The sequence below is a fragment of the Epinephelus moara genome, chromosome 13 (genome assembly GCF_006386435.1).
Source record: "Epinephelus moara isolate mb chromosome 13, YSFRI_EMoa_1.0, whole genome shotgun sequence".
Lineage (NCBI taxonomy): Eukaryota > Metazoa > Chordata > Actinopteri > Perciformes > Serranidae > Epinephelus > Epinephelus moara.
In genome coordinates this window covers 21305627-21323092 of record NC_065518.1, presented here as the reverse complement: position 1 = coordinate 21323092, position 17466 = coordinate 21305627, and the positions used below count along the sequence as shown (strand labels likewise).

Below are 17466 nucleotides of genomic sequence, written 5' to 3'. Positions count from 1 at the left end.
GACTGCTGGGGTGCTTGTGTTAGTCAAGGCCTCTTTCACAGTTTAATTAATAGTGTTTGGACAAGAGGGAGAATGTGGCGTGGGCTATAAGCCGGGCTGCGATGGGGGGTTCGCACATGGACGTGTGCGAGAGCGTCAGAGCTTAAACGGGGAGCATGTACTTGAATATTTGTGTCTGTTTCATGTACATGTGTATCTATGTGTGTGCCTGTCTATCTTTACGTGTGTATATGTATGGACAGTAGACAGGACGACTGGCAGGCTGTGGGGGGTGAAGGGGGGGGGGAGGTAGCAGTAGTCAGTGTTAATTTATGCCCTCTCCCGACTCCAGCCCGGGACTCGTCTCTTACAGGAATAACAAACATGACCCCAGGACACGCCACCTTGGCTACCGTGCCTGAACTCTCAAGCTCAATCAGTCGCCGTCTGACGACCCAAGAGCCACTCAATACTGACTATTATATTGCGTCTCGCCCTATTGCAAATACAGTCTGGGCCACAGTGGACAATAGTAAGTGGGTGAGTGTGTTCGGGCGTGTGGGTGTGCGAGAAAAAGAGAGACAACTTGCTCAATGCTAAATGCAGTTTGCCGTCATGTAAAGGAGTCAGTGTGGACAGGTTTTGACACTTATGGGACCAGCTTACAGCCTGCAGTGTTTGGGGATATAAACAGCCTGAGTGTGAGAGAGGTTGATCTGCATTTTGTCACAGAGAGAGAGAGAGAGAGAGAGAGAGAGAGAGAGAGAGAGAGAGAGAGAGAGAGAGAGAGAGAGGTATTCAGCAGAGGAAGGGCTGAGTCATGGAAAGATGTATAAGGGGGTGGGGGGGTTGTTGAGACAGAGGGGAGGGTATTATTTTTGAGGTGGCATGCCGTCTTAGGGTGTACGGCCCCCGAAGTACTTGTCGTGCTTGAGATTGTAAAGTGTCTGTCAAGGTGAGATGAAACACAGCAATTGGCGAGACGTGTTACACCTGCGAGTTGAACCGTCCATGCACATGTTTGTTTACACCCAGAATATTTCTCAAACATGAACTCGACGGTGGCTGAAAATTCAGATGTGTTTGTTTAAAATGTGACGGGCGTAGTGAAAACGACAGAAGCTCGGGTTAATGTCAGAAGCTCATACCACAGCTCGGGGTGCATTTCACCTCAACTTCTGTGACTTTACTTCAACTGATACCACGACTAAAAGCTGATCTGTCAAGTTGTTATTCTACCTAGGAATTTGCTGCATGTAATTTCACAGTTAAACCCAAAGGCAGCTTAAAGCATCTAGTGAGATATAGCGTGTGCTCATATGCAGAGAACATCAAGTCGCTATCACTACCAGGTTTGGGCATTGGGTTTCAGCAGGGGTCAGCTATGCAAACCGTTAAAGCTCTCGTATTACTGTTCGGTCTTTTAGGTAAACACGCCCACCAAATCGATCAAAAAGTTGTTGATACCATGGCAGACACAGTGGCGGTGAGCTTCTTTTATCTGCCCAAGTAGCTGGTCTAGTGCCTCCTTCTGGCCTCTCTGACGTGGAGCGCGGCCATCGATATCCCTCCAGCCTGCAGACAGAGGCGAGAGAGATGATATTAGAAAAGTGGCCATGCAGTGCTGTGTCTTTATTCAGAGTCATGGTGCTAAGTTAGGATCTCTAGACAGGTCTCTTAAGTTATATTGTGCATCATGGTAGCTACACACTATACACTTTTCAAAGTAATCACATTGATGTACTGATCACATTTTACAATGGTGTCATATAATGTGGCACTTTAAACAGGTGATTGGTGACAGGGGGCCACACATTGCAAGACATTTCACAGGGAGGAATCCCTGACAAGTCTGTCTGATCTCCAAACTACATTTAGTCAACGAAATACATGCAAGAAGTGATGTGGGAAAAGTTGCAGGACCATTCATGACACAGGAGTTCTTTCCTCCAAATACAGATTTGTGTAAGAACCTAGGAATTCAAGTTGTTTGTGCACTGATTTGCAGCAAATAAACACAGTTCACACAAAAGGATTTGGTCTCAGAGACAGGTCCAGATATTTAACCTGCATCTCTCAGATCGTTTCTTTGAAAAGTCATACATAGCGATTGTCGCTCACGGGAATGAGCGCTGATTTGCCTCTAAGCTGGGGCTTTTGTCAGTGCTCTACAAAAACTTTTGGTAAGTAGAAAATCAGGGTTAATATTGTGTAGTGTAAACTCACTATTAATGACGGAGAAGCAAAGATGATGACATGCCCCAAGTCTAAAAAGTTCATTAAATGTGTTGCTGTTATGTCATAGCTGCAAGATTAACTTTTAGCCATGCCAGTGGCACAGCTCTTTGGTGTCGGTCTGCCGAACCACCACTTTGACCCAGACTGAAATATTTCAAAAACTATTGGTATGAACTGTCATAAAAATGTGTACAAACACTTGTGGTTTTCATGATCCCCTGACTTTTCTTATTGCATCACCATGAGGTTGACAGTTATGTGAAAAATTTGTGTGTGAAATGTCTTTACCGAACAGGAAAGATTTCCACATTCATGGTCCCCTTATGTTGAATTGTAATAACTTTGTTTATCCCTTAACTTTTCATGTGGCGCCATTATCTACCGCATATGCTTAAAGACACCTTTAACATGTTTTTAATGTGTTTGCAGAGATGAGCGGACAGATAGTCGTTTTCCATACATGTGTACTGGCTTGGCTTGACTCTGTTTGACTCAGCGCATCAGCCTGCATGGCAGGGATCTGCATCTCCATACAACAGGGCTATCTGCTTGAGGTGCATCTTTAACTAATGATGCACTTGTCTTGAGTCCATGACCTTTAAAAGCAGCACCCTCTTGAACAATGTTTACTTCTGCACTGTACAATAGTTGTTGGTAGCCGGCTAATTATCATCATGGATTTTCAGGCTGTTGTTACAATTTTGCTTGGCATCTACCACTTAATGCTGTAACAAGATGGTAAGATAATAAAATGGATCAAGAAGAGGAAGATCATCCCTGAATGATGATGCTGAATTGTCCCTGAATGATGACGAAGCCCATCTGATGCCACCACAATCAGCTTGGAGGCAGTTAGGCGTGCTTTGGCCTGAGTCTAGAGATGGTCTATCTCAGGTGAAACTTGACACAACCTGGGGCGTTTAAACTGTCAACGGAGAGACAAATCAACAAGGCATAGTTTGACCCGGTGCGGCCAAAAGTGCTAACACTGGACGGCCTGCTGTATGTTTGGTTCAGCAACGTAGGTATTTAGGTACATCAGGTTTTAGGCATAGTCTTATTAGTATGCATCACAAAACTTTTAACGTTCTCAAATGGTGGTTTGAACAAAACTGGAACAAAGAGAGGTGTCCGTCTTTGTTCTATTTATTTTCCACTGTGGAGCCATGTTTTCATTTGATTTTAGCCACTAACAGGTAAAGGTAGCACGCACATCCCAAAAACTTAATGCTGGGTGCTGGACCAAAAGGTAAGTATGAAATAAAAGATAAAGTCCGCACACCAGAAGCTGCTCCTTGAACATTTATTTAGACATAACGTTTCGGGCTCCTGCACCCCCGTCTGATGAAGGGCAGGAGCCCGAAACGTTAAGTCTGAATAAATGTTCAAGGAGCAGCTTCTGGTGTGCGGACTTTATCTTTTATTTCATTTGATTTTAGATCAGTCCAATCAGTTTATTTGTTTTCTATGAATAAAGAAACATTATCCATTGTTATTTCCTTCGTTTTGTTGTGTAGGTCTTGTAAGATTTTTATCACGGACACGTTGCTACTGGGGAGGCATACATATTGTGCTAACAGTGGAAGGTTTTAATAACACTGTTTGATTTATTTGAAGTAGGTGAACCTGGATCTGTGGACTATGGAGCAATAACTTTGGTTGGATGAAAATAAACTGTGCTTAAACTGACACTTTCACTATTGTATGACCATACGGTGCCGACACATACGTCAGTGGGACTCTATGTGAGGTTACGTCTGAGGATTGGGAGGGGGGTTAATCAAATTCTGCTTGGGACCCCAAAAATTCTTGGGCTGGCCCTGTTCCTGAGGCTTCCAGCGGTAGGAGTGTGAGGTGTGTGAGACGGCCTGTTTCTCAAACAGGTCTTGTGTGTGTGTACTATAGGAAACAGCACCCACCCCAGTGTGAGAAAGCTGTGGTTGGCTGACAGACAGACCTACTGAGCACCGCTGCTTCTGGCTGGCCTGCACATATTTGGGATTAGAACAGTCAGTGTGCACACATGTACACAGACACACAAACAGCGTGTGGCTGTCCCAGTGACAGCGAGTTAGGAAAGTAACACACCACGCATCCTGCTACGCTACAGAAAGCAAGACTACACCCTCTGTTTCTGACTGTTTCAATTCCTCTTCCTGTGTGTTTCCTCTTTCCCAATCATACACACACACGACCATCTCTGTAGAAAACGATCCTTCAGCACCTTCTGCTTACTGTGTTACCAAGCCAGCATCCTTGCTTGCTCACTGGAGGATGTGTCAGCGATAACCCACCCCCCCTCTACCACCATCAACCACCATCCACCCCCCCTCATTGCCCCCACCCCAACTCCCTCTCCTAGAGCCCCCCGGAGGGCGCGTGGGGCTGAAACACGGTGAGCTCTATTCCCGGAAAGGTGCCTGTCCCGACAGGACAAGCGGGCCCTTTAATGGGCGTCCACGGCCCGGTATAAGGCCCCCACTGTTGGGGCCGCGCCGCGTGCTACAGCACAGACATGCAAATATTTCCAGTGGTAGGCCCAAATGGAAAACACAAACACGCAACATCGAAATTAGCTCCGAGAGAGGGAGGGAGGTGGACAGTAGAGAAAAAAAAAAAAGAGAGGGAAAGCCCAGTCTCCTCAAATGAACACACACACACACACACACACACACACACAGTTGCTGAAAAACACGGTGTGCTGATGAGGACAAACATGTTCATGTGTTCCCCAGATGTGCCCTAAGTGTGCCAACACACCCACACTCACAGTACCTATGTTCACTCTCCTACAGTAGGTGTGTACTTTACATGCTGCACACAAACAGCTATCAACTCATAAATCAATACACTGAATTAATAACTGCACTTAAATAAATAAATCTATCTACAGAGCAACAAATGTAATAATATACTAAAAACTATATACCACAGAAAAGATTTTAAAGTCTTAAATCTGTTCTTAGATAGATAGATAGATAGATAAAGACAGAGAGGAAGAAAGAGGGTCAGAGCTGCTCTGGTGACTCAACACCTCAGCTGTTGTTGCACATGACTTCACGGTTAACTTCTTGGCTGAACCCGGACAGCTTCTCCTGCCAGCCAGCCCCAAACGCCATCCTGCGGCTATGGTTACACACTCTGACGTCCACAGAGGGCGTCCCAAAACCCACCCAGCCTGCTGGCCCCGCTGGGTCCAGCTGTCACCCCGCTGTAATGATGTCAAAGCAACGTCGGAATGACGTTGGAATAACCGAATCAATTGATGTGTAATAATGCAAAGTCTAAGTCCCCTTTTATGTGTGGCAAAGAGAGTATCACTCATGCGGGACACACTCACATACACACATCTCGCAGCTGAGTCCTGTGTGAAAAGGATTTTTCAGTGGTGTTAATTCAGTGACGCCAGCCAAAACCCTTCAGGGCTCTTGTTCGGAGCTGTAGTTAACGGGAAATTTCATGTTTTGCTTTATGTAAAACTTGAACATACACATATGCGTAGACACAGTGGAGACTTACTGGAAGGTACAGCGCAGGCAGGGGTGGAGACTAGTGGAGGCCCCCAGCCCTTCATGTTGTAGGCTGACACCTGGACATAGTAATAGGTCCCCTGTATGGACAGGACACATGACAGTCAGAAGGCACCATATACATATGTATGTGTGTGAGTCAGTGCATCTGTTTGTCTCTTGCTAGGTCGCTGTCTGTCTTTATTTCAGTGTGTGTGAAGGGTGAAGGGTCTATCTTGAAGCTCTGTCTGTCTCCGTGCCCAGTGTGCAGACAGCAGGCCTCTGTCTCTCCTTTCTCAGCCAGATCAATCAAACCAGCCGCCGACACTTCCTGACCTCGCCTTGACCCCTGTCATGTGACAGGAGTGAGCTCTGGCTGGCAGCGGGGGTCTCAAAGCGGGGGAAGGGGTTTTCTCTCACACAATAACAAACAACCAGTGGAGCGTCCATTTGTCTACGTGCCCGCTTAAAAATGCCAAACATAAATCAGGTGGCAGGCTACCAAGCTGCTCTTTCCATCATCTCGGAGGCTGTTTTGCAACTGTTGCTAATGAATGGTCAGGAGCCAAGACTCTCAACAAATAACAAATAAAGTGTGTTTTCCAATTGTGTTTTTTTTTTTCGCAGTCTTTCACCCCCACCATCATTTAGGATTGATGGTGACCACAACTTGTGTGTGGAGTTTGATGTACGTAATAAAGGAGGGTCACTTGGGAAAAGCCTTCAGATGTCACCAAAGCAAACGCCTCGAGCTCGCATGTAAATAATATCAGGAGGCATTCGTGTGGGAGAATAGCTTCTAAATTTTCTATCGGTCAGCGCCAACAGCTGGAGAAGCTGGGGCTTAGTGGTTCTTTGTGTTGCTTTGTGTCACCCTTAAACTATCAGATAATGCATGACTGTATCCTTTTTTATCACAAAGTTCTTTGGGAGGTGGGAGCAGAGGAAACGCTTCACTGGGTTCGTGTGAAAATGGTATGATGTGCAGGAGGGGATAAATACACATGGAGAGATGTTCTATCCAAATCATCTCATGTTACCTTTGACAGCATCACATATAAGAGATTCTGGATAAGATTCTCCCTTATTCCTACTGATTGAATCATCATACTGAAAAACAGCTTAGAGCATCAGTTCATGGTTGAGATGATGTCAAATCTGTGGGCAATGGGACAAGATTTTTGGTACTGGGAGTGTTCTGAATTTCATTTGTAGTCCACATAATAGTATTGACCAATTATATCCGAGCAGGCTTTGGTTGCATGCAGGTAAACACTGTGTGGAGAGCAAAAGAGATGGAACGCATCGGCTGAAATGCAGTCTCAGAACCCATTAGCGATTGTCTGATGATGATTTAGCTTTTTATTTATTCATCAGCATTGGTATGCAAACATCTGTTTATAAACTGTCTTCAGACTAATGGGTTCAGAGATTGCTAATCTGACTTTAAACAATGACTGGCACAGGAAAGAGGAAGACTTGGCCTGGTTATCCGTTATCCAAATATTCGCTAGCCCCTGACATATTGCTCTGTTGTCCCCAGAAGCTACATTGTCCTCGAACTGATAGCCTATGGGTTCAAAGATTGTGGCAGAACTTACACAAGTGAGTCCAGTGATGTTGCACTGTAGTAGAGTGGTGTCCTCCACCACCATCTCACCCAGCAAAGGACTTAATGACGGAGAGCTGCTCCAGCTCACTGCAAATAAACACAAACACATTTTGTAACTTCAATAATAAGCAGTAATTGGTATTGAAAACCTACGTACATGCTATTTTTTAAAGGTATACTATGCAGCGTTGTCAGTTACTGTCTGTAGACACGCTCGCTGGTGAAAGTGAAAGTGAAAGCCAACCCCAGATTCATTGTTGTTTGGCGTTTTGCCTCGCTATATTTGCATTTTTTGGCACTATGTCTCTTGGATGCCTGCTGCTTGCACTCTGGCATCTGGTGGCTACCTTCTTCTAAAGCTCTGACCTCACCTGAGCGCTGTGCGGGTACACACCCACAAACATCCCGAACATAGAAAACTAGAAGAAAATACAGGCAAATTGCAAAGTGTCTGCAGAAAAATACGCTGCTACACACTTCTAGTTTGTCTTTACATTGTTTCTTAGGAAAATTCTGCATAGTATACCTTTAAATCCTTTCCATCTGCATCTCATTAGCACCCGAGCTTTACATATTGTAATACTGACTAGTTGGTTCTAAATGAAGCAGTGTGACGGGCACGGTGGCTGACCTTTGTACTTGGTAACTACAGCAGAGTTGACACAGAGAGGTTCCTGGAAGTCCACCCTCAGACTGGTGCTGCTGCTGACGGACAGGCGGACTACACTGGGGGCGTCTGGAGGGTCTGGATGGGCAGACAGAGAGAAAGAGGGCAAGTGAGTATGAAGAGAGACAAACAGGTAAACACAACCAGACTCAGATCTTTCACTGCGTATTATGTCCAATAAAATGGAGCGAGCACATACAACTGGCATCTGACTGTAATGACATCATTTCGTCTTCCCGGTCTGTTGCACAATGCATTGCTCAGTTACAGAAATGGGGAAAAGTTTAAAAAGTGTCAAGCAATGGATGCTTGAGGCAATTTACAGTCAGTAATGGAATCTGTGATCTTCTCAAATTAATGTCAGCTCAAAACTGAGAAGAAGCGAGGACGTCAGTGATTGTGAATGTAACTACATAAACATCATTTTGACATGTGGTTTATAATTTCCATCCATGTCCACACAACTTGCCCATCAATTGACATGAGAATGTGAAATTACAAAGAGGGGAACAATCTATTTTTTTTTTTTTTCCTTGCATTAAAGCGCAGATTGGTTTGAGTGTAAGGGAGGAGTGTGTGCGTGTGAGTGAGTCTGCGTTCGGGGGTGGCTGTCTACCCTGCCACTAAGCGTGTCATGAAATGCCTATAAAAAATTAAAGCAGGAATACAGGCGTGTTATGTTTGCGCACACACACATACACACACACAGTCGTGCGCTAGGCTTTCCAGTGTGGAAGCCATTAACTCTGCCCAGACAGAATGCCAGCAGAGAAAAAGGGTGCAAAAATGAAAACCAAAGACTGCTCGTATGATCTGAGCGGCAAACTTCAGCATATACAAAAAAAAAAAAATTCCCTCCAAGAAGAATAAAAGTCATCCTGAAGCCTTACTAGCGTGCTCAAAGCCCGTCTGCATGCGTCGGAAGAGCCGGAGCCTCCACTCCCAGGCCTTTAGCTGCCTCTCACGGTCGGATCCCTCCCGCTCTCCAGGACCCTCGCTTCGAACTTGGGCCTGGAGCTCCGACACCCGCTGCTCGGCCTCCTGCACCAAGGTGGCCAAATGCACCGCTCGGCCCTCCAAGCTCACGACTAAGAAACACATGCAAGAGACAGCGAGAGGGAGAAAAGTCAATGCATGCATACTGTATTAAAAGTGACTCCATTATTTCAAACTTACTTTGACATCCAGGAAAAGTACTTTATATCCACACATCAAAAAGTTGGAAAGCACTGGACTACAAATTTGAGCGTGCTGTTTTTCCAACCAAGATAAATGCAAAATACTGTAAACCCACAATAGTAAAAATTGTTATTAAAAAAGAAAGTTCTCACAAGCATTACTTTTTGTAGCAGAACTACGCCATAGTGGATATTTTGAGGAACAAAACATGTTTTCATCACAAAATTATTTACTAGCTCAATTACAGAGGTAAATATTGTGTTGGTCTGACTTTTATCAAGTGCACATGGTTATACTGATATTGCAGCGGCCTGCGAAAGTGGCCCACAAAAGCGAGTGAAATTGCTTTTGCAGGGACTCTTTTTAATGTCTTTGTTTGCCAAAATGCTGTGGCAGATTCCTCAATAAACTTCATTTAACTAAGCAGGCCCTCTTTAGGCATGACATCACCTAGAAAATGACACAGAAAATGTGGCAATGAAAGTGAGAGGGGCAAGAGAGGGAGGAGTATTCTTCTTTTGCGGTCGTAAAGGGAACACAAAATGGTGGGAACGTGCACCGGCATCACTTTAAACGGCCGTTGTAAAACTATTTTTCTGCAAAACTGGTGGAAAAATGTGTATAACTGATCTATTTATATCATACACCGCAGCCTCACACAGCCTCCATCGGAGGAATGTTTTTCTGAGAGGGGGTAGGGGTGTTACTAAAATGTGAACAATGATGTTTACTTCAACAAAAAACATCTCCATAGTAAATACAATGCAACACCCAGTAAAAATATTCAAATCATGGCCGTGCGGTTAGTGATAGTGGCTGTGGGTGGCGTAACACAAAGATCAAAGATTGCAATTACCAGCGTGTGCAGATGACGCTAAATAAAAGTGTAGGACAGGTAATGTAAAGCTGTTAAGGTCACACAGGACAGTAGCATACTGTACTTCGTCTTTGGTGGCTGGTGATTCTGGGAGTGTTTGGGACTGGTGTGTGTCTGTGTTTAGTCTGTGTGGTCTGTGTTTGTTCATTGTAGATTCCACTGTTGAGCGTTAGATTCCACTGTTGACAGTAAGTTTAAAGCTCCGTGTCAAAATGTCCATCTGGGTGTTTAATTCTGCGTCTCTCTCAGTGTCTCCTCAGCGGCTGCGAGCTTCTCTTTGAATCCCAGCGTCTCTTCTGGGTGTCAGTTTTGTTGTTGTCTTCGGCCACTTGTGTGAAGACTTGAAGGCCGTTTGTCACTTTTAAAGCAGGTGACACGAGGGTTGGGGTTGATTTTTAAGGTTAGGGTCAGGGCTTAAGTTGGGATTATTACTGAGGATCCTTGGACTCTGGATGGAAATAACTCTTAAAGGTCCATTTTGATTTACATTTCCAGCCCTTCCAGGCCAAGAAACTGGTCCAGATGCTGTCACCAGTGTGTACGTGTGTCTTGATTTGTCCTTATTTCACATCAAGGCTGGGATCCTCTACAGCACATTAAAGTGGCTTTGTCCTATTGAAAGCCACCGAGGGATTTATAATGTGAATATGAAGTTGCTTTGGAGAATCTGTTTGATTGTCTTTGTCTGCCTTTGTCTCTCTGGTAACCACACACTGTGAAGTCAAGCATGGCAATATCAATAGGCATCGGAGTCAATTCCTTTCAAAGCTCAAGGAAAAGTCTGCAGCGTCTTTGATGTCAATTCTCCTCAGATGGAGTTTGATTAGTACATGCTTATAAAAATAGAAGCCTTTACTTTGCCTTATGTGCTGTTGTTCTCTCTCTCTTTCTTTCTCTGTTGCAGTCCTTTGTACACACACATACACACACACACACACAGCTTACACTCTCACATGAGTTATTTGAGTTCTGGAGAGAGAGCACAATCAAAGAGCAAACTTCAGTAAACATCACTTTCCATTCAAGTGTTTTCAATTTAATGATACCTTTATAAGACGTCTGGCTCAGCTCTGGAGAGTGTGTGTGAGTGTGTGTGTGTGCAAGTACAAACACAAACAGCCTAGGAGCCTTGCTGGCGAGTTCTAATCATTAACAGAGGAAGGGAGCGGAGGCTCAGCAGATCACAGACAATGAAAAGTGCTTACGAAGATGACTAATATTGCATCATGATTACCACCCCTTCATCGCCTCTAATATGTTTTCACTGCCAGCACAAAACAAAAAGAGATGTGTCAGTAGTGTGCGGATGAATGCACCACTGGTATGCATGATAAGAGATCATGCTATAAGCTATGTGTGCGTCGTTGCTTTGGGCAACACCTGTGGTTGCTTTGGTGGCAGTTGATGTTGTCGTGGCAGCAGCTGATGTTGTCGTGACAGCGGCTTTGGCGTCCGCTTTGTTGATTCCCATCGAGCCACTGTGGAAGCCCAAACAAACTCTTGTCTGGTATCAGTTCTGAGCCATGCTAAAGACTGAAATCTGCATAGGAAAAAAATGATAACAGATCTGTCAGTGAGTGACAGATGTGGTTTTGTTGCCTCGCTCACATCATAACTTGCAAAGGGTACAAGTTGTGATTGGCAGAAGACTTCTACCTTTGGCTTTTGCACATATCACATAAGATTCGATTGGCTAAAGGACTGGGCACATCTACTTGCTTCCTGCTCAAAGCCAAGGTAGCATTTGCTATGGTATGATTCACCTGTGGGCCAGCCAAACTCCACTACAAAAGTACAAAATAAAGAGCTGTCAAATTTTACAAGGAAAAATACAATTTAATACAAAAGACTGAATACATGAGAGAAACATTGCTCTTTCAGTACAAAGACATTACAATGACCCCTGAAGAGATCTTGGATATTTTCTATGGAAACACAAGTTCAAAACCGCTACTGCTGACTTTTATGTACTAATTATCTTTGTGCATATGAACTGTAACAGTAGCTGTGTTTCCACTCTAGGGCTGCTCAGAATACCAGTTTTAAGGCATCAAAGCTTCAGTGAGAAATGTCAGTGATTAATCAAAACTTTGGTGGGGTGGGGAGACAACGCGAGACATTTTTTCAAACATCACCTTAAAGGGACATTGTGTAACATTTTCAGTTGTTCATTGGCAAAAATTGATGTCTGCATTCATAAATAGTCATCATTAGTATATTATTACCTCCACCAATAATCTGACTTATTCTAGTAAATGGAGAATTTCAGATTTGTTTGTACATTGTAAGTCGTTTGAGGGGTTCCATAACGTTTTGCCATCTTGAGAATACGTCCGCCAGCAAGGGACATACAGCCGAGCCTTCGCTGTTTTCGTTGAGAGCCAGGCCAGCGCTGCCTGACTGAGAAGCCCAAGGAGAGGAGCAAGACGCGCTTCCCTACTACCCCGGCACTACTGCAGCATAACAAGGTCCCACTCTTTGAGCATAATGCAGGATCATGCATATGCAGAATCACGGGAGACGGAATCCTCATCGCCAAGAAAGCGCAAAGGGGAATCAAAAAGGCAACGTGACCGGCAAATTCAAAAAAGGAGGGTCAACATCAGGGTAGCCTTCCCCAGCTGGAAAGAGCTGCTGAAGGAGAAAGGTAAAGAAATCACAGGCCAGCGAGTGATGTGAGGAGAGGGATGAGGTGTGAGAGATTGAGCCACTTGTCAGTTGTCAAAAGACAAGACGTGATTGGTTTGTTTTGATTTACACCCGTCCCAACAGTCCTACATTGTAAACACAGCCAGCATGGTGAGGAGGGGGTTTGTCAACTCGCGCCACGCGTGTCTGTGTAGGAGCCTGAATGAATGCTCCATGAAGTATCGGATGACATGGTTTCATCAATGTTATCATAGCTTTTTGGTACACAGCAGCTACTGTTGTTGCAATATGCGTTTGAAACAGTGAGGCGCTAGAGTGCGCTATATGTTTGAATGCAATATATGATTTCAAAGTTAGATGGGAGAAATTCCTACACACTGTGGCTTTAAATAATGTGAATATTAGTCACTTTGTTAGCATGCAGGTCACAGTAACATAAGTCATAACAACTAAAAAAAAACTCTGTAAAACAGCTAAGCTGTTACTTACAGTTTTCTAAGCTGGTTGTAGATTTGTGATATGCCTGTTTCCTCTGGCATACATGGGACTTGACTTTTTGAAGGTAATCTTCGTAGATTTTGAAACTATTCCTCATATTTGACTTTTTTAACATTATTCTAGCATATCTCTTATCTGTTATAAGCCTGTCATGTGTGGTCAAACTGTCCAAGTCACAACACCGGCACATACAGGCCTATCACTAAGTTTAAATGTCCTTGTTTGAGAAAAGCTATAATTAATGTTGATACATGATGAATTATGTTGAATTACTATTTTTTAATTTATGTTCTATTTGGAATTTTTGAGGTAATGGTTTCAGGAAAACTAAGCATTCAAATACTGATGTGGACACCGAATACCATAGTACAGATCAAAGATCGAAGCTTCGAGGCACTTGTGTCAGCCCTATTCCATTTATTTGTCTAGCAAATTCTTAATTGAACTTTAGAAATGTCACAAGAAAGAAATGCAAATTAGGCGCCTTTCCACCAACTGACTTGCAGCAAATAAACGAGGCTATGCAAATCATAGTTTCGTCAATAGTTTGCGGTATAGGCTACGTTTTAACCATGGCTGTAATCTGCCAGGAAACAGAGTAGCGGTAGTATAATGTCCAAACCAGAAACAAAACAAGTTGCCTTAGCCATCTCTCCCATCTACGAACCAGAGAAAAATGGAGAGGTCTTCAGGAATTTGTTTTCATTGAGTAAGTTTTAATTGATTTTCATGTCAGCTAGTACTGGCCATGTTTCTTGCTGTTTGGAGACAAAGACAAATTGTACTGTTATAATAATATCTGGGAAGACACTGACAGCACGTTACTGAAGTTAAATGTTTGCTACGGTATAAGGATGTCTCCATATCCCATTTGGTGCATCCTTAAGTGAGTGTAATTTTTGTCATACAGCTTTTCTAATGCAATACTTCAAAATGTGCATAAAAATATGCTAGTAGCATAACGATAGCTTTTCGCAACTTTTTATGACCTCCCTTTAAACGTGTATGTTTTGGGTTTAATTCCACTGTTGTCATCAATCACAGAAAATGAACACACTCCATAAAGTGGGTGTTTATGATGTGCTGTAAAATGAAACAAAAACAAAAAAACTAGTTAATCCCATTATGGGGACAAGATACTACAATGTGTGTTCACCAGAATATTTTTCATGTCATGCACCCACTGTGCAATATGCTCCAGGAACTGCAGTTTTTGATTTGTTCCATTAACATTTAAATGATGACCCGGGAGGTACCACAGGTACATTGTGTTCCTCTACTCACAGTGGGGGCTCTCCTTGGCGCCAGCTCGCAGCAGCAGCTTGGCCATGGGCACGTTGTTGGTCATGATAGCGATATCGAGAGGCAGGAGGCCCTCACTGTTTGGGGTGTTGAGGTCCAGCTCCTCCAAACTGTACTGGGACAGAAGCAGCTGTACCAAGTCCATCTCCTGGTGTTCCACTGCCTCAAACAGCGCTTCATTGCTCTGGAACTGCGGCACAAAGAACGTGAAGTTAAAAAAGCACATGATACCTTTGGCATGTCAGCTTGTATTAGTGAACTCATTCTCCTCACACACACAAAGAGAATGTTTCTCACAATATATTTTCTATCTTGCTCTACGATAGTGAGATTGGTGGGTGTATGATGCTACTACCTAAGGTTCACTCACTATCCAAGTCTATATGTTTTCCCCTGACTATTTTTAGACTACAATGTTCCTGAGCTTATTATTTTTTCCCTCTCTGTCTCCCTCTGACTTACTATGGTGGTTTTGCGCAGCCTCTCCTTGTCTCCTCCCCGTCCTGACACCACACTGTCCTCCAGGGCAGGGGGGTTGGTGCCCACACGGAACTTTCCAGACAAGTTGCGGTATAGGCGGCGAGCTGCGCTTGGCGAGGACAGGCTGGCCGTCTTGCGGGCTGGGGCCGGCTGGTGGGCCTGGTCCCCCCTCATGGGCTGCGTCATCTTGGCGGAGTCAGCCCTGGAGGAGAGATGGGTGGGTAAGGGACAGGAGGGATACCGTAGGTGAGAGAATGGATTCAGTGCATGGACCCCGTGAAGTTTGATCACTTAGTGGATCCATTGTAAGAGTTTCTACCTCTGGAGCCACAGACACATGCTAATGTGCGACAAAGCCAAAAGAATAGAGGAGAGTTCTGCACATCTTAGTTCAGAAAAGGCATTTCATGAAAGCCAGTTCTCTTCTCTTCTCTTCTTTATAGCTTGCAAGTTTATTTCCATAAAACTGTGACTTGCCTAATTTAATTAAATTTGACTAATTAAATGTGTCTTAATATAAGTCAAAAAGAGTTTCTGCTGTATGATGGCGGAGGAATAAACCCAGCTGGTCATTTTGTAATTAGACGTTAGATGTTGACATGTCCACTCATGACCCCTCTGTCATAGGGTGTATATGTAGAAAAAAGAACAGCTGATTTAATAATTATTTTGCCTTTTTAGCTTTTGTGGTTTATCAGAAACAAAAGCATTTACATAGTTCAAAAATTCTTTTTTTAATCCCATTATTATCACAACCCCCCAAAAAATGATCTTCAGCCCCCTGGGAAAGGGGGTCCAAACACCTGGCTGAGAACCACTGATCTATGGCATGGTGATAAATTACACTGATCTGCCAGATGGGCACCATGTTGGCATTATCAGTCCTCACTCACAGATGCCATGTGAGTCATCCTGCACTGGCGATGCTAGCCTGGTAGGTTCGGTTTGCCAGTGCTGTTCTGTGATGTCATATCTTTCTGATGTGTCTCAAAAAGATCAGCATCTCTCTCCACTGGTGCCTTGGCATCATCGGTATGACAACTATGCTGGCCCTCTCCATTCTGCCATGGGAACTATGTAGATGGCAGTGTGTTTCTACGAGGAGTCTGGTACGTGGTGTTCACACACACTCGACTGCTGAAGGAAATGTCATCAGGGCTCCACAGGCGATGGTGACAGACTCCGTGACGGGTCCCACCAAACAGAGGCGGAGAGATAAATGAATTCCTCAAGGAGTGCACTTTCAACAGCTTTCTTGTCCCAGTCTTCTAACATCTTATGAACTTGTTTCACTTATCATCTCTTCCCCTCTCTGTTTCTCTGCTACGTTCTTTCCCCTCGCTCTTGGCTTTACCCTTTATCTCCTTATTGCCTCTCAATTCTCTCCCATCACCTCCAACACTCTCTTCTTCCCTCATCCTGTTCTCCCTAACACCTCTCTTCTTGCTTTGAGTCTACTCTGAATCCCCTTTGTATAGCAGTACAGCTATAATCAAATAATCTTTCTGAAATAGACAGTTATTCTAGCATTGCATCCCAGTAGAAGCCTCCATACTCAATTAATTTTGATACCGTTTCTTGACAAGGTTTCAATGCAAACTGTTAGACAGTAATTAGGTTATGAGTAAGCAGGTTATATAACATTTGGTCATTTATGCTCCAAAATAATGAGATAAAGATGATTACAATATCTGATTTAAAAGGGAGCAGTTACATCTATTGGCATTTGCCGAACAAAAAATCATGATTTGAATCCACACAGCAGTCAGCGCGTATGTCTCAAGCTACGTGTCCTCTTCAAGTCCTTGAGAAACGCTTGCTTATTATCAGTCACTCTGGAAAACATCATCAGTTAAAGACCACAAATGTAAATGTTGTTCTTAAAAATCAATGGGGCTGGGAGAGGTTGGGGGAAAGTAAATAAAGGTTGAGTTACGTTGGTCCATCATGCCATATGCCAAGAAGTATCACACGGGCCAAGAACAGATTTGTCAAGGTGAGAACATCTGTAGGAAAAATGTTATTTATATTCCCGCTCGGCTATGGACGTGTGAGCCCACACGAGCATACACACACTCACACAAGCCCTCCCCCAACACATGCAGTTTGTACAACAGCTGACGGCGGCCCACATAGTAGACTTTAAAGCAGCTCCAAGCCCCCGCAACAAGCCCTTTTTCACAGGGCCGATACACCTAAAATACCCCCGATCCCCGTCCCTTCCCGCTCCGTCCCATCCATCTCCACTCCATCCCGTAATAGAGGCCTTATTTTAGACATCCTCGTGTTCCCGGCTGGGCCTAACCTATTCCAGGGTTCCAGATAAAGCGCGGCAGGTATTTGGAATAATTTTTCCATGGGCCTGGCCCGGAAGATAAAACAAGAGATATATTTGTAATGCGTGTGCTGGTATCCCATTTCAAAGAGAAAGCCCATTGGAATCCAGCCCCGGGCTTATTGTTATTTGCCTGAGATG

The 17466-nt window shown here is 44.0% G+C and overlaps 1 protein-coding gene across 2 annotated transcripts in view; it reads right to left on the bottom strand.

Moving 5' to 3' along the window:
* Positions 1-17466, bottom strand: part of LOC126400186 (ankyrin repeat and fibronectin type-III domain-containing protein 1) — a 167597-nt gene that overhangs the window by 14380 nt on the left and 135751 nt on the right. For both annotated transcript variants that reach the window (XM_050060744.1, XM_050060745.1), the window contains 7 exons: positions 14973-15192; positions 14493-14700; positions 8896-9093; positions 7970-8083; positions 7328-7425; positions 5737-5827; positions 1447-1554 (listed from right to left, as the gene is read on the bottom strand). In XM_050060744.1, the coding sequence (XP_049916701.1) occupies positions 1447-1554; positions 5737-5827; positions 7328-7425; positions 7970-8083; positions 8896-9093; positions 14493-14700; positions 14973-15192 (1037 nt within the window). The remainder of the gene's footprint in view (positions 1-1446; positions 1555-5736; positions 5828-7327; positions 7426-7969; positions 8084-8895; positions 9094-14492; positions 14701-14972; positions 15193-17466) is intronic.